Raw genomic sequence first — 18,082 nt, forward strand, 5'->3', positions numbered from 1 at the left:
AAGTGAAATTTTGTCTCAACTTCTCTTCTTCTCTTGAATTTCTCTTGAACACATCACACACACACACACACACACACACACACACACACACACACACAGAGAGGTCTAAAACTCAAAGGACACACACATGCATTGAGAGAGAGATAACACATTGGTTAAGCAAAGGCCATTACAGCAGGTATATAGACATTGTCGGTATTATTTTAACACCAGTACAAACAGCTGGGAAAATGAGTTTATTGTCTGTTCTGTATAGTTGTGGTAATGTAGAATGAATGCTCAAGCACTGAAAGTTTGTATACTTTTATTTTTTTAACACTATTTTTATAACTTTCAGGGCCAAAGAACCAAACAATTTTACCAAAAAACCCCCAAAAACAATATAAACACAACTATAGGAAAACAAAGTGCCAATTTTTTTTTTTAAATCAAATTAATGTTAACGATGGAAGAAACAACAGACAGATCAGACAAACACATTCAATACGTTACTCTGCGTGAGAGTTTGCATACATTCAAGTCAAGTCAAGTCAGCTTTATTTACATAGCGTCAAATCACAACAGAAGTTATCTCAGGTCACTTTTCATATAGATCTGGCCTATGTAGCTTGTCTAAGAGGAGTTGCTGTACCTAGCTGTCCAAGATGTCAAACCAAGCAGCAACCTCCGGGGCTGTAAAATGAAGCCAATGTGGAAGTGCCAAAAACTGCAGTTCCTTGAATGACCACTTAAGGCTCCAAAAGCGAGTCAATCCCCATAGACCCCCATGTTAAAATGTCCAACTTTACAGCAGAAATAAACATGTTTACAGCCTGGTACAAACAACGGTTTTGGTCTCTATAGCTAATTTCCCCTTTCATGACAACTGTACAGGGGGTGAATTTTTTTATAACTTATCCGTTTAAATTATATTAAGCCATAAAGTTATGCATAATGCTTTGAGTTAAAGGTCTGCCAGGTCCGCCAGCCGTTAGGTGGCTTGTTTCAGCCATTTGGCCCACCTCTGCCAAGATGGCGACGGCCAGAGCGACTCACTTTGAGCTTCAAAACCACCCTTCAGAAACCGGTGGGTGACGTCATGGTGACTACGTCCATATTTTTATACAGTCTATGTGTCAAACCCGTTCACCCAAATATATTCAGGGATACAATCATGGATGCATAAAGAGAACTGGATAGAGTGTCGGAGGCGAGGCTCCATTCATTCCTATGAAAGTTGGTCAGTGGCGCATGAAGCCAAAAAGCCACTTCCTGAAAACATACTGGGCACGCTCTATGGGCCCAGTGCATCCATGGAGCATGCTCACTAGAGACTTCTGCTGGCCGAGACAGCTAACTTCTGGTTTAGCCCTCCAGCTAACTTGAATGGGGATAAAAAAAAACACAATTATGTGGCTCTTCTAGACTTTCCAGATATTATCGGACCGAATGGATGAAATTCTGATAGTGAGATGAGTCATTTTGAAGGTTGTGATGCTCAAAAAAATGTTTCTGCTGATTTACAGACGTCTTTTTCACAATGTAAGTCTATTGGGAAAGTTTTTTTGGGGCTAATAGTATCACGTGATGTTGTAATTACATTGTTTGGCCACTGGGGGCTTGGATACAGTGGCCCACTTGCTGTCAAAAAGAAAAAATTGGATTTCTCCTCACAGGCTACAATATTGATTGCGTGAGCAGTGATATTCTGTGCGCGAGTGCTGTGAAAGTGCTCACAAAAATAATATGCGCGCACGGCTGTTTGAGTTGTGCGTGCGACTCTGCACCTACGCCCGTGGATCTCATTTGCGCTTGTGGATTTTATCAGAGAGATACCGTCATAAACTTTCTTCTTAAGTGTATTTTCATGCCATGTTTGTAGTCTAATAATACGCTATAACAACACACTATAGGTGTATTTATTGATTTACATAAAGTGTTTGACACAATCGATCATTCCTTCTGCAGAAATTGGAACGCTCTGGTATAAGAGGTGTTGCGCAACATTGGTTAAGAAGTTATTTAAATGATAGGTTTTAATATGTAAAAACTAATAATACTGAATCACAGTTTAGAGGAGTAACCTGTGGTGTTCCACAAGGTTCAGTATTGGGACCTAAGTTATTTATACTTGTTAACTAATTTGTTACGTTTGCTGATGATACAAATGTATTTAATTATTGAAAACAGTGGAAAGGGAATTTATGATTTTTAAAAAATGGTTTAATATTAATAAGTTATCACTCAATGAAAATAAAACAAACTTTACGGTGTTCGGTGGTGTCAGGGTTAATTGTGAAATAAAACTTAATTCAAATGGAGTTGAAATTGATAGAGTATATGAAACATTGATCATAAACTCTGTTGGAAGCCACATATAGAATATATCCAACGGAAATGATCTAAATCTATTGCTATTCTTTATAAAACAATGGATCTGTTGAATAAGAAATGTCTTCATATGTTGTCTGAAAAGAACTACAGAAAATAACTATTAGAATAATAAATAAAGCTTGTTACCATGAAGCTACCATTTTTAGATATTGTGTATTATTTTTCGAGTTAGGAATGAAAACCTTCCTATTTGTATCTTGTGTATCTTTGAAACATGTAAAGTGAGAACTAAAGTAAAATACAGATGTGTTTCAGTTTTGGGAGTCAAACTATGGAAGGGTCTTAAAAATTAAAACAATAATATAATAAAATAGTTAAGGATTACGACGTAAAATGATTAAGATGTAAAAGAATTATTTTTTTCTTTCTTTCGTACTGCTGATATTCTGGGTTATTTTATGGATTGTATAGAATCGGCAAAAATAATCCTTGGACTTCATCTTGTTCCTTTTTCGGTTATTGATTGTGTGAATTTTCATTGTGTGAAATGTATTGCTGTAAACATGTATGATGATGTTTTTGTCAGTTTTATACCCACACAAATTGTTGTTTTGTTCCTCATAATGTAAGACTAAAATAAACTATTCGTTCATTAATAATAATAATGATGATGATTATACTGATATTAACAGTAATATGGGCATGAACAGGTTAAAAGATCACCATTGTAAACATCATAATAACCTCTTTAGAGTCCATATGAGTTATTGTGAAGCTCTGAGAGGACAGACAGATTATTACAGATGACGTCACAGTGCTGCCACCTGCTGGACTCAAAGGGAACTGCAGCTCCATCACTCACTGCTGATACTGAGGATCAATACAACTGATTACTTGATGTACTTTATGTCTAATATTATATAAAAGTGTTATTATTATATTGCAGAGCTCAGTTACACAAAGACCACAATAACTAGACTTCACTGTTCATTATTATTATTGGTAGTTGTACTTGACATTATATTCATATCACAATGCACTTTTAAAATACATGTATTCAAGTATAATACTTCCAGATATTTATTAATACAGAGCTATAAAAATATTCTGCTTGTAACAATATGTGTGTTTGATATGGTTTTTCCACAAAAAAATGTATAATTATAATTTTGAAACCCTTAAAATCACATCTACTCCTTCTCCCTCATTAAAAATACCAGAATATATGAAAATGCAAATAAATTTCATTTCTGAAGATGAACTGCTGGACAGCAGATGTCTCCTCCTTCACTGTAAAGTTCATTCTCAGTATTTATGATCTGGAGGCTTCAAGTTTTCACATCACGCCTTGTGTGAGTTGAATACTAGACCACGATTGGCTCCAAATCAGTTGTGATGTCACAAATCCTGCTCGTAGGTTCACGTGTTAAACTCAGATCTTTGGTGATCATAAAGAAACTTTCCTTCTTCAGCAGATGAATGTGAAAACAAACTCTGAGCATGAATCATTCAGCACAGAGACGATCAAACATCCAACAAGAAGAAAAACATGTTTTTGAGTCGTCGGGGACTTTAAATATAATTTTGAGTCACTTGAGAGAATATTGTACTTTTCTGTTGACATTAGTTAATTTGCAGATTCTGATTAATAACACAAAATATAATCAACAAATCAATGATGATGCATTATTATATGTTCAAAGATTTATTGATATTGGGGGATTTCAGCACAGCAGCATATAAAGTAATTAAAATCAGCTCCACCTTTACCAGCTGCAACATTAAAATGATTAACATTCATAATTATAATCCAATAAAATCATGATCATTGTTTTTTCTACCGTCAGACCACTGGATTAATTGTTTATAATAATGTTTATGGCCTCAGATACTGTACTGTATAAAATGTACAGTATATTTTATTTCTATCATCCCTTATTTTATTGTATTTATTTCAGTTTAAAAGTTCTTAAAATGTTTCTTACCTCTCAGTTTTCCTCGTGCTGCTCTAACACGATAGAGATCAATAAAGTTTTATTTTTCAAATGAAAATATATCAACATTATGATTGTTTTAATACATTTATTTATGTATTTATGTATTTGTGGGGGGTTTTTTTGCCATTTTTTTTATTTCTTTATTGACATATAAAACAATTACAATTCTCCTATGTATATTAATGTACAAAATATCAAAATATTCATCTTGTGGTTTGCAGAAGAAAAATAGAAACAAACAAACAAACAAACTGAGCGAGGGGGAGTTATAGCTCATATAAAGGTTTTAAACAAAAAACATTATTTATAGTTTTTCATCAAATTGAATCAATGTTTGACCTCCTTCGTGAAAACCAAGAAGTTCGACTTTTTACCTGTAAATTCATGAATATGAAAATTTGCCAGTAAAATAATTTATGTACAGTGGTGGAAGAAATATTCAGATCCTTTACTTAAGTAAAAGTATCAACACCACAATGTAAAAATGCTTCATTACAAGTAAAAGTCCTGCATTTAAAATCCTACTTAAGTAAAAGTACATAAGTATTATCAGCTAAATTTACTTAAAGCGTTAAAGTTAAAGTACTGGTGTTCAGAAAATCAGGCTGTGACTGATATATTAAATAAATGTAACAAAGAACATTATTAATACTGATGAGTTTATGCATCAGCAGCATTTTATTATTGCAACTGCTCGAGGTGGAGCGAGTTTAAACTGCTTTATGTGGGTTATAAAATAAATCTGAAGGGTCTTGTGATGATTGATTGAGTAAAAAAGAAGAAAAAACATGGATGATTTTTTCAGAGCTTTTCTTTAAGATTTGCATTTTTGTGAAATATTGGAGATATAAACCAATATTATTATTTGGACTTTAAACAGTTATTTATTTTAAAGACTCCCCTCCTCCCTGCTCCCAACAACCACCAGCAACAGAAAATTGCAGCCTATTAAAGGTTTATTTTAACAATCTTTTAGCTTCAGGGTGGGTTAACAGCAAAACAATAAACAAAAAGGAAACAAAGCTGAACAACCTGGGATTACCTCTTCAAACAACAGGAACAAAAAGACAAATCACTAACTTCACTCCTACCCTGACAAAAACAGGAGAAAAATGGAATTAAACAAAAAAATACTACCCATCCCTACCAAACCTGGGCTCGTATGTCACATAGGCAAATCTACATACAACATTTCACACTGAAATATGTTGGTTGGAAGCAGAGAGAGGTGAACCTGCAGGAGCTGATGGAAACCGGCCCTTAAAACTGCAAACTGGGAGGCTGGAACCAATCAGCTCCCTGGAACCACCTACACAGTCACATTCATTCATTCAGTCAATACACACACACACACACACACACATGCTAGCACCACAGCAGGATCACCAGAGAGAGTGAAACAGATCCACAACACATGCACAGAGGAAATGAAAGCACATGTAATGTACTTAGTTACTTTCCACCACTGTTTATGTATTTTTTTATTAACAAAAACAATTTCTACATATTATAACATGTACAGACGGATACACATAATAAAAGTTTAAAAATGTAAAAGAAAATGTTCACTTTACAGATTAGTGCTGGAGGGATGAAGATCTATATAAAAAATGTTTAACGCAGTACAAGCTGTTACAGTTATAATTGCTTTTTGTTTTTATATTGTTTGAACTCTTTACTAAAGGCAGTAAAGCACGTTTTCCTACCTGTACATTTATATTTATGGATATAGAATTTAGCCATTATTATAATAATAAGACTGTATTATATACACATAAGTGTTTTTCTCTGTATTATTCTCCAAGAGACCAAACAATAAATTCTTCCAAAGTGAAATAAAACTGTCGTCAATATTTTCAGTAATGAAAACACATTTTATTCACATTTGGGCGATGAAAAAATAAATAATAAATAACAGAAACTACAATTCACACCAGCGTTTCTCTTAAATCTTTTTAGCATAGTTTTTAGATGGATAGAATTTATGAATGAGTTTTAAAAAAATTTCCTTCACTTAATTGGTGATTAAGTATCAATTAGGTAGAAACCTTATTTCATAGCATATCATCCACAAACTGGTTCCAACATGAAATCACATGTAATGTAATAAAATCTCTTATAGATCTGTTGTTATCACCAGAATAACTGGGGAAAGATGTTTTTGCCTTTGGGAGTGTATGTCAGACATAACCTGGGCAATTGTTGCTCATTATGTATTGATCATATTAAAGTGGCAGATGTGTAGTTCAGTCTCCGTCCTGCAGGTGTCGCTGCTGCGGCGGCTCCTGTCTGACTGCTGCTGCTTTATTTCCCCCGCACAGAAGAAGAAGAAGAAGAAGAAGAAGAGGACGAAGATGAAGATGAAACAAAGAGATTCCTGCAGATGTTTAAAAGCATGAAGAATAAAGTGAAATGAAAGCGGAACCCTGATGAGGATTTAACCGGAGGACAGTTTGTTGTCGCTGCTGCATCATGGTGAGTCTGACAGATGTTCGTCGTCACGATCACAGACAGATGTGTTGGACTGATGCAGAATAATAACGGAGCAGCTGGACTCATTTTTTAATATCCTGCAGCATCACAAACACAAACAGAAATAACAGATTAATTAATGCAGAAGAATGAACGGAGTTTGGTTTAACAGTGAAACAACAGACTGACCGGGCGGAACTGAAGAAAACAGAAATATGAAACATAAAGTGAAATCGCCATTTTTTCTGTTTTTATGAACTGAATAGAGATTTCATCAATCTGAAAAAATAAAGAGACTCCGCGTTAATGTAGTCCAGTTTGACAAGTCTAGACCTGGTCTCATGTGGTAAATATTAAGGAAAAAACGGCTAAATCCGCCTTTTTTCCGTGTTCATGGATAGAAATATGTTTAATAAATCTGAAACTGAGTTTTAAACGGTCCGTAGATCCTAGTCCGGGTTAAACAAGAGAAAAACTCTGAAAATGGTCCGTTTACTCTCCGTCCAAAGACAAGCTTTTAAAAATTAGTTAAAAATGAAACAAGTGGCTTCAAAACTTTTTGGCGGCTTACAAAATATTTCAGCAAAAATCAAAAATTAGAGAAAAAGTCCGAAAACTGAAAACAGATTTGTGTATCAGAACTTTGTTTTTTCTTCTTTCCTCTCCCATTAATCATCTCACCACCCCTCAGATTTATCTGCTGACCCTTTGGAGGGGCCCGACCCCTAGGTTGGGAACCACTGGACTAAACTAGCTAACTGTATATAAAGTAGTGTAAACTAGCTCCACCTCCAGCAGCTACAACAGTAACATGCTGCTCTAACACTGATGCTTCACTATTAATAATCTAATGATGTCATATATAATAATAGTAATAATGTACTTTTACTGTAGTAGTGATTTTTCATGCAGAACTTTTACTTGTAATGGAGTATTTCTACATCTCTGTACTGGTACTTTTACCAAAGTAAAGGATCTAAATACTTCTCCCACCGCTGGTGTTCATTCTTGTTTTCTGATTTTGCAACACTTTTCTTGTCTGTATTGTGTTCCTCTTCTGTCTGTTCTGTTGTGTTTGAGGCTGAGGAGGCAGCAGCAGAGCGAGGAAGTCCAGAGGAGGAAGAGGAGGAGGAAGGAGGAGGAGGAGGAGGAGGAAGAGGAAAGGTTACCATAGGATTCCCCAATGCTCCTGTATACTGTGTCTGCAGGAAACCGGACATCAACTGTTTCATGATGTAAAAAATCTCATCCTATTTATCTATCTATCTATCTATCTATCTATCTATCTATCTATCTATCTATCTATCTATCTATCTATCTATCCATCCATCCATCCATCTGTTAACACTAGCCTGTCTGTGTGTCAGAGGGTGTGACAGCTGCAGTGAGTGGTTTCATGGAGACTGTATCGGAGTTTCAGAGAAAGCAGCTAAAGCCATCAGAGTGTGGTACTGTCCGTCCTGCAGAGGTCAGTGTCCCCAATATCAAAAATCACTTAAAGCTCATACTGAAATATATCAAGTCGAACTCTGGTGATATTTAATGTGTTTCTTCTGGCAGTTTGAGTCAGCAGGTTGTCTCTTAGCTGTCTGTTGTGTCCTCTGCAGACAAAGACTCGTCTCTGGAGATTAAATACCGTCAGAAGAAGACCAAGGAGAAGGAGGACAATGAGGCGGAGCCAGAGAGGGAGGACAAACCTGAAGGAGACGGGAGCTCCACCCCCCAACCCAAGATGGACAGGAGGCGGGGCTCACAGGTAACCAGGAAGTTACTTTGTATGTTTCAGGCCCCCATGAACAACGCCAGGCTGTGAAGCTAATTTGACATTGTGACCAAATCGTGTAATTACAACCTCCGGGTCTGTCATGTGATCCACACTGGCCCAAAAAGTATTTTTCCTGCACACAATCATTGGAAAAGGAGCTGATGAATAAATGTTTCTGAGTGAAATGACTCATTTTACTATCAGAAATTGATCCATTTGGTCCGATAATATTTGGAAAGTCTGCAGCGCAAGTCTCTAGTGAGCATGCTCAATGGGCCCAAAAATCACAAAGCGTGAGGAACATTCGGGTAATTTCTTCAAAGCCGGAAGCTGATTTTTTTGGCTTCATAGGCCACAGAGCAACTTTCATCAGAATGAATGGAGCGCCATCTTTGAGTCCGGTATACAGTTCTCCTTAATACATCCATGGTGTGTTTCTACTGTGGATTCATTTAACCAGTAGTTTATATAAGGAATCTTTAAGGATTTTTAATCTTCAACTGGCATTTCAACTTTTGTCACTGCTTATATAACAGCTGACACTTTTATCACTTACACACCAACTGACACTTCAACTACATGCAGTCCACACACTGTCTGTCATTTCAACTAAAAAGGTTGCTGATTTTAACTGACAGTTCGATTTTTAATTGAGTTGAGAACTGTTTTCATCTCTTATGCTCCTTTAAGAAAACTCCTGCACAGTAATTTCTGAGAAGAATGAACATTTGTAGACACTTGAAGCTGTTTACAGTGTTTGCATCTGCAGCACGTTCAAATCTTCTGTAGGAAATGTAAATATTTTCTGGTTGTTGTCTGTATTGATAACATAACATATATATATATGATATTTCTGTGACATTTGTCGTACAGATCAAACGTTCAGCCCGGATGTGCGGTGAGTGTGACGCCTGTCTGAGGACGGAGGACTGTGCTCAGTGTGACTTCTGCAAAGACATGAAGAAGTTTGGAGGTCCAAACAAAATCCGACAGAAGTGTCGACTGAGGCAGTGTGAGGTCCGAGCCCGGGTGAGTCATCAAAATATTCACAGATCGGTGATTCTTATCCTCCTTTGTTGTTGTCATATTGTCTGAATTTTGTTTATTCATTTATTTTCTTTGAGAATTGATTTGATTAAATCGTTGTTGTTTCTTTCGAGCAGAAGATGCTTCGTGTCAAAGACGAGGAGATGAGTCGGAGCGGCGGCAGAGGGCGGGGCCTCCCGAGGAAAGGGACGGGGCATCAAACAGAGGAGGAGGAGGAGGAGGAGGGGGAGGATATGGTGTTCAGTGAGAGCGAGCTGGAGCTGTACGAGCAGTACAAAGCAGCCGGATACAGAGACCTGGTGAGTATTTCTGACCAATCAGCTTTCAGAACCGGGACTTCCTGTGGTGTGATGCGTTGTTTTGTTGCAGGTGTGGCACAGCGAGGAAGAGGACGGTCAGTCAGACTCTATGAGGAAGAAGGCGGTGAAGGTGAAGCACGTGAAAAGACGAGAAAAGAAGACAGAGAAGAAGGTGACAGCTTCTTTAAGTAGTAGAGGATGGATGATGTCACTGATGATGTCATTTACACTCTGATGATGTTGTCCCCTGCAGAAGTCTGTCTCTGCTCCTAAAGAGGAGGTGAAGCTGCGTCGTCACAAAGCGAAGCAGCGCCATAGGGAGCGTGTGCGGCACAGCGAGCGAGGAGGAGAGGGCGGGGTTAAGGAAGTGGGTGGGGCTATGCGCCAGTGTCTGGGTCCAGGCTGCGTCGAACTGGCGAGGGTCAACTCCAAATACTGCTCAGAGGACTGCGGCATGAAGCTCGCTGCCAAGTGAGTCTCCTCACACAGTTTGTAACCTGTAGCACACCTGTAGTACACCTGTAACACCTGTAGCACACCTGTAGCACACCTGTAACACACCTGTAACACACCTGTAGCACCTCTAACACCTGTAGCATACCTGTAGCACACGTGTAACACGTGTAACACCTGTAGCACACCTGTAACACACTTGTAACACCTCTAACACCTGTAGCATACCTGTAGTACACCTGTAGCACACCTGTAGTACACCTGTAACACACCTGTAACACCTGTAACACACCTACAACACACCTGTAACACCTGCAACACACCTGTAACACACCTACAACACACCTGTAACACCTGCATCACACCTGTAACACACTTGGAACACAAATATAACATACGTGCAACACACCCAGTACACCTGGAACACACCTGTAGCACACATATATTACTTGTAGTACGCATGTAAAACCTGCAACAACCCCTGTAACACACCTGAAACACACATCTAACACACCTGTAACACCTGCGGCACACCGTAATACCTGAAACACACCTGCAACACACCTGTAACATGCTTGTAACACCGGTAGCACACTGTAATACCTGAAACACACCTGCAACACACCTGTAACATGCTTGTAACACCGGTAGCACACTGTAATACCTGAAACACACCTGCAACACACCTGTAACATGCTTGTAACACAACTATAACATACCTGCAACACACCTGTTACACCTGTAACACACATGTAAAACCTGTAACTCACCTTTAACACCTTGTTAGGGACCAAGCATGAAGGCACAGGATGGAGGGTTTCAAGTTAAAAAAAGGTGGGTTTTATTTAACCCAAAAAAGACAAATCAACGGTGAATATCAACTTAGAGAGGTCAACAAAACAGAACTGAACTCAAAATTCAGCAACAGAACTGTGTAAGTTAATCAAACACAAATCAAAAATACAAAAATACAATATCTACGAATAACCACACATAGCACTAAACAGTTTGCTGACAACTCAGTGTAACTACTCAATGTAAATTAACTACAAACAGGGATGACTGTCTGTCTCTCTGTCCTTCAGTCGTATCTATGAGATCCTCCCTCAGAGGATCCAGCAGTGGCAGCAGAGTCCCTGTGTTGCCGAGGAGATGGGGCGGAGACAGCTGGAGCGAATCAGGAAAGAGCAGCAGGCGGCCAGGCTCCGTCTCACTCTGATGGAGAAACGATTCCATGAGCTCGAAGGCATCATCGCCAACGCCAAACTGCAACAAGTCCAACAAGACGAGGAGGTATGAGACGGTAACACAGGGACAGAAAGACACAGAGATATAGCTTTTAGCCTTTTCATCTGTTCATCTCTTAATTCTGTCTGTCTACAGGTGACTGAAGGTGATGGTGATGACACAGACCTTCAGATTTTCTGTGTTTCCTGCAGTCATCCCATCAACCCAAAGGTGGCGCTGCGACACATGGAGAGATGCTATGCTAAGGTCAGTTAACAGAGTCAAGACACTTGTGTCCATCAGTTGTCTTTAAAGAGCAGGAAAACAGAGGTGGGTCCCCAGAAGCATGACCTCCTTTGGGGTCCCCAAAAGTCAGGTGTTTCACTTCTTTTAAGGTCCCCAGAAGCATCCCTTCCTTTTGGGTCCCCAGATGTCAGGTTCGTTACTTCCTTTAGGGTCCCCAGAAGTCAGGTGTGTCATTTCCTTTAGGGTCCCCAGAAGTCTGGTGTGTCACTTTCTTTAGGGTCCCCAGAAGTCAGGTGTGTTACTTCCTTTAGGGTCCCCAGAAGTCAGGTGCGTTACTTCCTTTAGGGTCCCCAAAAGTCAGTTGCATTATTTCCTTTAGGGTCCCCAGGAGTCAGGTGTGTCACTTCCTTTAGGGTCCCCAGAAGTCAGGTGTGTCATTTCCTTTAGGGTCCCCAGAAGTCAGGTGTGTCATTTCCTTTAGGGTCCCCAGAAGTCTGGTGTGTCACTTCCTTTAGGGTCCTCAGAAGTCAGGTGCATTACTTCCTTTAGGGTCCCCAGAAGTCAGATGCGTTACTTCCTTTAGGGTCCCCAGAAGTCAGGTGTGTCACTTCCTTTAGGATCCCCAGAAGTCAGGTGTGTCATTTCCTTTAGGGTCCCCAGAAGTCAGGTGTGTCATTTCCTTTAGGGTCCCCAGAAGTCTGGTGTGTCACTTCCTTTAGGGTCCTCAGAAGTCAGGTGCATTACTTCCTTTAGGGTCCCCAGAAGTCAGATGTGTTACTTCCTTTAGGGTCCCCAAAAGTCAGTTGTGTCACTTCCTTTAGGGTCACAAGAAATCAGGTGCGTCACAACTAGTGATTTAGCACATGACAGCATCTACATGATGACAGACAGTAACAACAACAGCTTAATGTTCACAAAGTTTTAACTTTCATGTAAAGTGAAACATTTAACTGACCTGTCTCACTCTCTGTCTGTCCGCAGTATGAGAGTCAGACATCGTTTGGTTCCATGTACCCAACACGTATAGAGGGGTAAGAACGCCTGTTTGTCTGCCTGTCTGTCTTTCATTGGAAGAGTTATATGCTCTTAGAGTAAGACCTGTCTGTCTTTGTCCGTCGGTCTTTCAGAGCCACCCGGCTGTTCTGTGATGTGTATAACCCTCAGAGTAAGACATACTGTAAGCGGCTGCAGGTTTTGTGTCCTGAACACTCCAGAGATCCAAAGGTACGACTCAGTTTATCACCTCATCATTTCAACAGTTTGTTCACAAAATGCTGTTTATCTGCTGGTTATTTTCTCTTCTTGTGGTTTCATATTGAGCTCATTGGTGTTTTTGGCTTGTTTGAGCCCTTTAACTGCCAGTCCTGCTTTACACCACTGATTGTTATTGGAGACTGAGCCAGAACAACTGAGAAAATGGTTTATCCTTGTAGAAAACAGAATGTTAAAGTCTGGCTGGCTAACATTTCCAAACTAGCTAATGAAGCTAGTTACTTTATTAGCTCCCACCCTGTTTTTCATTTCAATAGTGTTCTCTCACAATTAACAGTAACTAAAGATTCACATTGATAATGATTGGTGCTTTGTGACTGAAACCATAGGAAAAATGTGTTAGCTAATGTGGCTAGGTAGCAATCTGGATTACCATTAGCCTCCACAAAGTGGTTTCTAGACTTCCAGTTCACACAAAAACAGCAGCAATAAAAAAATAGCAATTTAAAATCAGATTGATCAATAAAACGAGAAAAAGCAAAACAAAATATAAAGTATAAAGATCAGAACAATGAAATAACTCAACATATGAAAAGATACACAATAGAAACTTACAACAAAAACTAAAACAGAATTTAGTAAAGCCAGCTAACATAAACTGTTTGTCCCTCAGGTCCCAGCAGACGAGGTGTGTGGATGTCCTCTGGTTAAAGATGTCTTTGAGCCCACCGGAGAGTTCTGTCGGGTTTCTAAGAGGAAGTGTAACAAACATTACTGCTGGGAGAAACTTCGCCGTGCCGAGGTCGACCTTGAGAGAGTCCGAGTGGTACTGAACTCTCAACAAAACTTTAACATCAGCTTTTAGTAGCAGCACAGTGAAAGCAGAGATGTTTGTGTTCATCATGGTGGACAGACGAAGGTTGTCTGTGTGCATGTGGAAGTTCTTCAGTCTTAAAACATGAGTGGGAAATTTTGAAAAACTAACATGAATGTAGCTTCTTTCCGACCTCCACAGTCTGGATGTGAAAGCACTTTCAATCATCAATCTCCTGATTTCTGCCATTGTAATCAGAAGAAATGTATCATTTTATACATATCTGAAACACATGATACATGAGCACTAAGCTTACAGAGATTAGTGGGGTGGCAGCTCACTGTTGGCCCTGTGTAGGCAGACCACTCCGTCTTTAGTGGTCCCTGGTTGGTCCTTTGTCAGCATGCCGCTCAGAATGAAACATGAGGATTTAATGGAGATTTATGAAAGTCAAACAGATTTAATGGATCACAGGCTTGTGTCAGCTTGTTGTTTTAGCGGCTGATAACATCACAGAACAGAAAAGTTTAAGCTAGAACACATTTAGTTTGTGGATTATAACCTTTTATTTTATATGTTCAACATGTAATTGCTTCTACAGGATCTCCTGGATAGATTAAGTAAAATCCTTTACAATCATTACAGTGTTAAACGCAGTGATAGAGGTTTGTTTACTTCCACCTACAACACAAATTTGTCTATAGCCAGTGGTTGAAAGTAACTAAGTACATTTACTCAAGTACTGTACTTAAGTTATTTTGAGGTACTTGTACTTTACTTGAGTATTTCCATGTGATGCTACTTTATACTTCCACTCCACTACATTTCAGAGGGAAATATTGTTCTTTCTACTCCACTACATTTATTTGACAGCTTTAGTTACTTTTCAGATGAAGATTTGACACAATGGATAATATAACAAGCTTTTAAAATACAACACATTGTTAAAGATGAAACCAGTGGTTTCCAACCTTTTTGGCTTCTGACGTCTTACAAAAAGCAGTGTGTAGTCGGGGTCACATTTCACATGTCTATGAGTTGTTAACAGCTCCACCAAATAGTGATTTTTCCCTCTAAACTTCTCACATGCTTTCATTTCAATAAATGTTCAAATGATCATTTATTATATGTTCAAAGTCCAAAAACTGAAAACAGTGTATCAGAACTGTATTTTTTCTTCTTTCCTCTCCCACTAATCATCTCACGACCCCTCAGATTTATCTGCTGACCCTTTGGAGGGGCCTGACCCCCAGGTTGGGAACCACTGGACTAAACTAGCTAACTGTATATAAAGTAGTGTAAACTAGCTCCACCTCCAGCAGCTACAACAGTAACATGCTGCTCTAACACTGATGCTTCAGTATTAACAATCTAATGACGTCATATATAATAATATATCAGTCAGAGGGACCAAACCACTACTTTTACTGCAATACTTTAACTTCATCAAGCTCATAATACTTATGTACTTTTACTGCAATACTTTAACTACATCAAGCTCATAATACTTATGCTAATAATACTTTTATTTAAGTAGGATCTTTGATTCAGGACTTTTACTTGTAATGGAGTATTTTTACATTTCTATATTGTTACTTTTACTAAAATAAAGAATCTGAATACTTCTTCCACCGCTGTCCATAACAACAGTCACTGAGGCTTATGGGTACTGTAGTGTTCAGGGACTTTCCACAAAACAAATTCAGGGAAAAAAAAAAAAAGAATTTTGATTTGTTGGGGAACATTTGAAGTCCATGGCCTTGACATTAATGTCTGTCTCTCTACCTGTCTGTCTGTCAGTGGTATAAGCTGGATGAGCTGTTCGAGCAGGAGAGGAATCTGAGGACGGCGATGACGAATCGAGCCGGTTTATTGGCTCTGATGCTGCACCAGACCATCCAGCACGACCCAATCACCACTGACCTGCGCTCCGCCAAGGACAGGTAGACAGACAGGTAGAAGTATGGAGAGAAACATAGACAGGTAGAGAGATTTATGGAAAAACAGACTACAAATACACTCCCAGATATATCTGGATCATTGTCTTTTGTATTTTCTTTAAAGTGTGTTTTAATATTTCAGTCTGTGATCCATAGATGCATTGTGGGAAGCAGAGGCTGAACTTGGAAAACATTTAGCTTTAACAAAAAACAAAAATTTAAGACCTCATAATCTCTCATAATTATAACTTTCGTATTTGAATCTCATAATTATGAGAAAGCATCTTATAATTTGGAGATCTTTATCTCTGTATCTTACCGTTATTATACAATCTTTTAATCACAACAAGCTGATGTTTTAAATACATAATCAGGTTCAAGATAGTATTAAGATTTTGTAATAAGACAAAGATCTTGAAATTATTAGATAGTTCAGTTGCAAATATGAAATAATGGTAAGAGAAGGACTGTGTCATTAATTACAATTATGAAGATTTTGACTAGGTTTTGATAAAATTGCAAGATAAGATCTGTTAATTGAGACAAGGATCTTAAAATTATGAGATTTATTTTGTAATTAAAAGATATACATCATGTAATAACAAGGAGAATTTCTTTGTAATTTTGACAGTTTTCTTCCTATTATAAAATACTAATTCACATATTTATAAAATATGGATCATGTAATTACAAGATAAAGTTTCCCTAATTATTAGATACAAACCTTGTAATTATATCATAATCTTGAGTGTTTTTTAATAATTGTAAAATACAGTAATTTTGAGTCAAGAATCTTAAAAATAGGATTTTTTCGACACTGTAAGATATATATGATGTATATCTTCAGAAGATAAAGATCTTGTAATTATGAAATAATTTCACTGTAATTATGTTATAGATTCCTTGTTATTATGAAATATTTTGTAATTAGATGATAACACAGATAATCTTACAATATTTATGTGATATGGAGCTTGTTATTATAAGACACTTGTAATTATAAGCTCTAAAACTTATTTTGTGTATTGATGAGAAACAAATCTTGCAAGATCAGACAAAATAAAGATCTTGTAATTACAAAAGAATTTTGTAATTATGAGGTTTTTTCCTAATTGCAACATATATAGCTTTATCATGTAATTACAAGATAAATATCTTGTAATTATGAGATAATTTTAGTATTATTAGGATTTAGTTTTCTTGAAATACTTTGATTATATGTATGAGATATGGATCTTGTAATTAGAAGATAATGTCTTCATAATTATGGCATAGTTTTCATATAATTATGAGATACACATCTTGTAATAATGAAACAAAGATCTTGTAATTATGAAAGTAAGTATATCATAATTATGAGATTATTGTCTTATTATTTTGGCGGGATCTTGTGATTTGGAATTAAGATCATTAAGTCATAATTATGAGAAACGTGACACATAATTATGCAATGTGTCCATCTTTTTCTTTTTTAGTGGAATGAAATTAGGGTTTTCATGCTCACTGAAACTGTGAGTTTCTTCTCCATGCAGCACATAGGTAAACCAGCAGATGACGTGTAGGAGGAGTTTTTAATAATCAGAAGTAAACACAGTGTTTATGTCCACATGTGGATGCTCATCAATAAACAAACAGTATTAACACTACAGTTCGACTCAGTAATGAAGCTGAGAAATGACTCTAAATGCTGCTGCAGACTTCAGAAGCTTCTTAAAAGAAACACACCAGTGACCTCTAATTTTCTGAGAAACACTACACTACCCACAATCCACTGCAAAACACTACAAAACGCTCCACCTGTGTTTCTGTAGGTAAGCTGGCTGAGTGAAAGGTTTCTGATGTCACAGTCGCTCATCCTGTAGAGATGGACAAAATAACAAGAACACTAAATGCAGCTAAAATTTTAATATTCTGTTTTTATTGCACTTAGTTTTTATCCTGATGTTGTTCTTATTGTTACTTTTTAAATATCTGTCATTTTTTATCAGTGTTATTTTGTATCTTTTGATCATGTTATTGCTCTCTGCTCTCTGTTTCTCTTCATGTTGTTGTATTCAAACTGATGCTTCATTAAAAGCTGATGATGTTTAATTATTTCTACCAGTTTTTTTTCTTGTTTTATAGAAGACTCTCTAGTTCTTATAAAATAAAAATGTTAAAATCAAATTGTTCAACCGGAGTTATAAAAACAAAACAAAATGAGACTGTTATTGTTTTTCATTCTTATTGAACATGGAAAAAAAAACAATACAGATTCATCAATTCATTTCAAGTTCATGTTTAAAAAATATCAACAT

The 18,082-nt window shown here is 37.5% G+C and overlaps 1 protein-coding gene across 2 annotated transcripts; it reads left to right on the forward strand.

Annotated features, from left to right (window-relative positions):
* Positions 1–6,631: 6,631 nt before the first annotated feature.
* Positions 6,632–17,876, forward strand: cxxc1a (CXXC finger protein 1a). 2 transcript variants are annotated; one of them, XM_044350491.1, is made up of 15 exons: positions 6,632–6,785; positions 7,863–8,017; positions 8,150–8,250; positions 8,390–8,538; positions 9,421–9,576; positions 9,711–9,893; positions 9,964–10,065; positions 10,147–10,364; positions 11,432–11,639; positions 11,730–11,840; positions 12,801–12,850; positions 12,947–13,043; positions 13,705–13,857; positions 15,646–15,800; positions 17,597–17,876. In XM_044350491.1, exons 1-14 carry the CDS (start codon positions 6,783–6,785, stop codon positions 15,790–15,792), a joined length of 1,833 nt encoding a protein of 610 aa, XP_044206426.1. In that variant the 5' UTR covers positions 6,632–6,782; the 3' UTR covers positions 15,793–15,800; positions 17,597–17,876. The 2 variants fall into 2 exon arrangements, with proteins under 2 accessions (XP_044206426.1, XP_044206427.1); XM_044350492.1 differs by having other exon boundaries at positions 15,646–15,788.
* Positions 17,877–18,082: the final 206 nt, after the last annotated feature.

The sequence above is a fragment of the Thunnus albacares genome, chromosome 5 (assembly GCF_914725855.1).
Source record: "Thunnus albacares chromosome 5, fThuAlb1.1, whole genome shotgun sequence".
Taxonomy (NCBI): Eukaryota; Metazoa; Chordata; class Actinopteri; order Scombriformes; family Scombridae; genus Thunnus; species Thunnus albacares.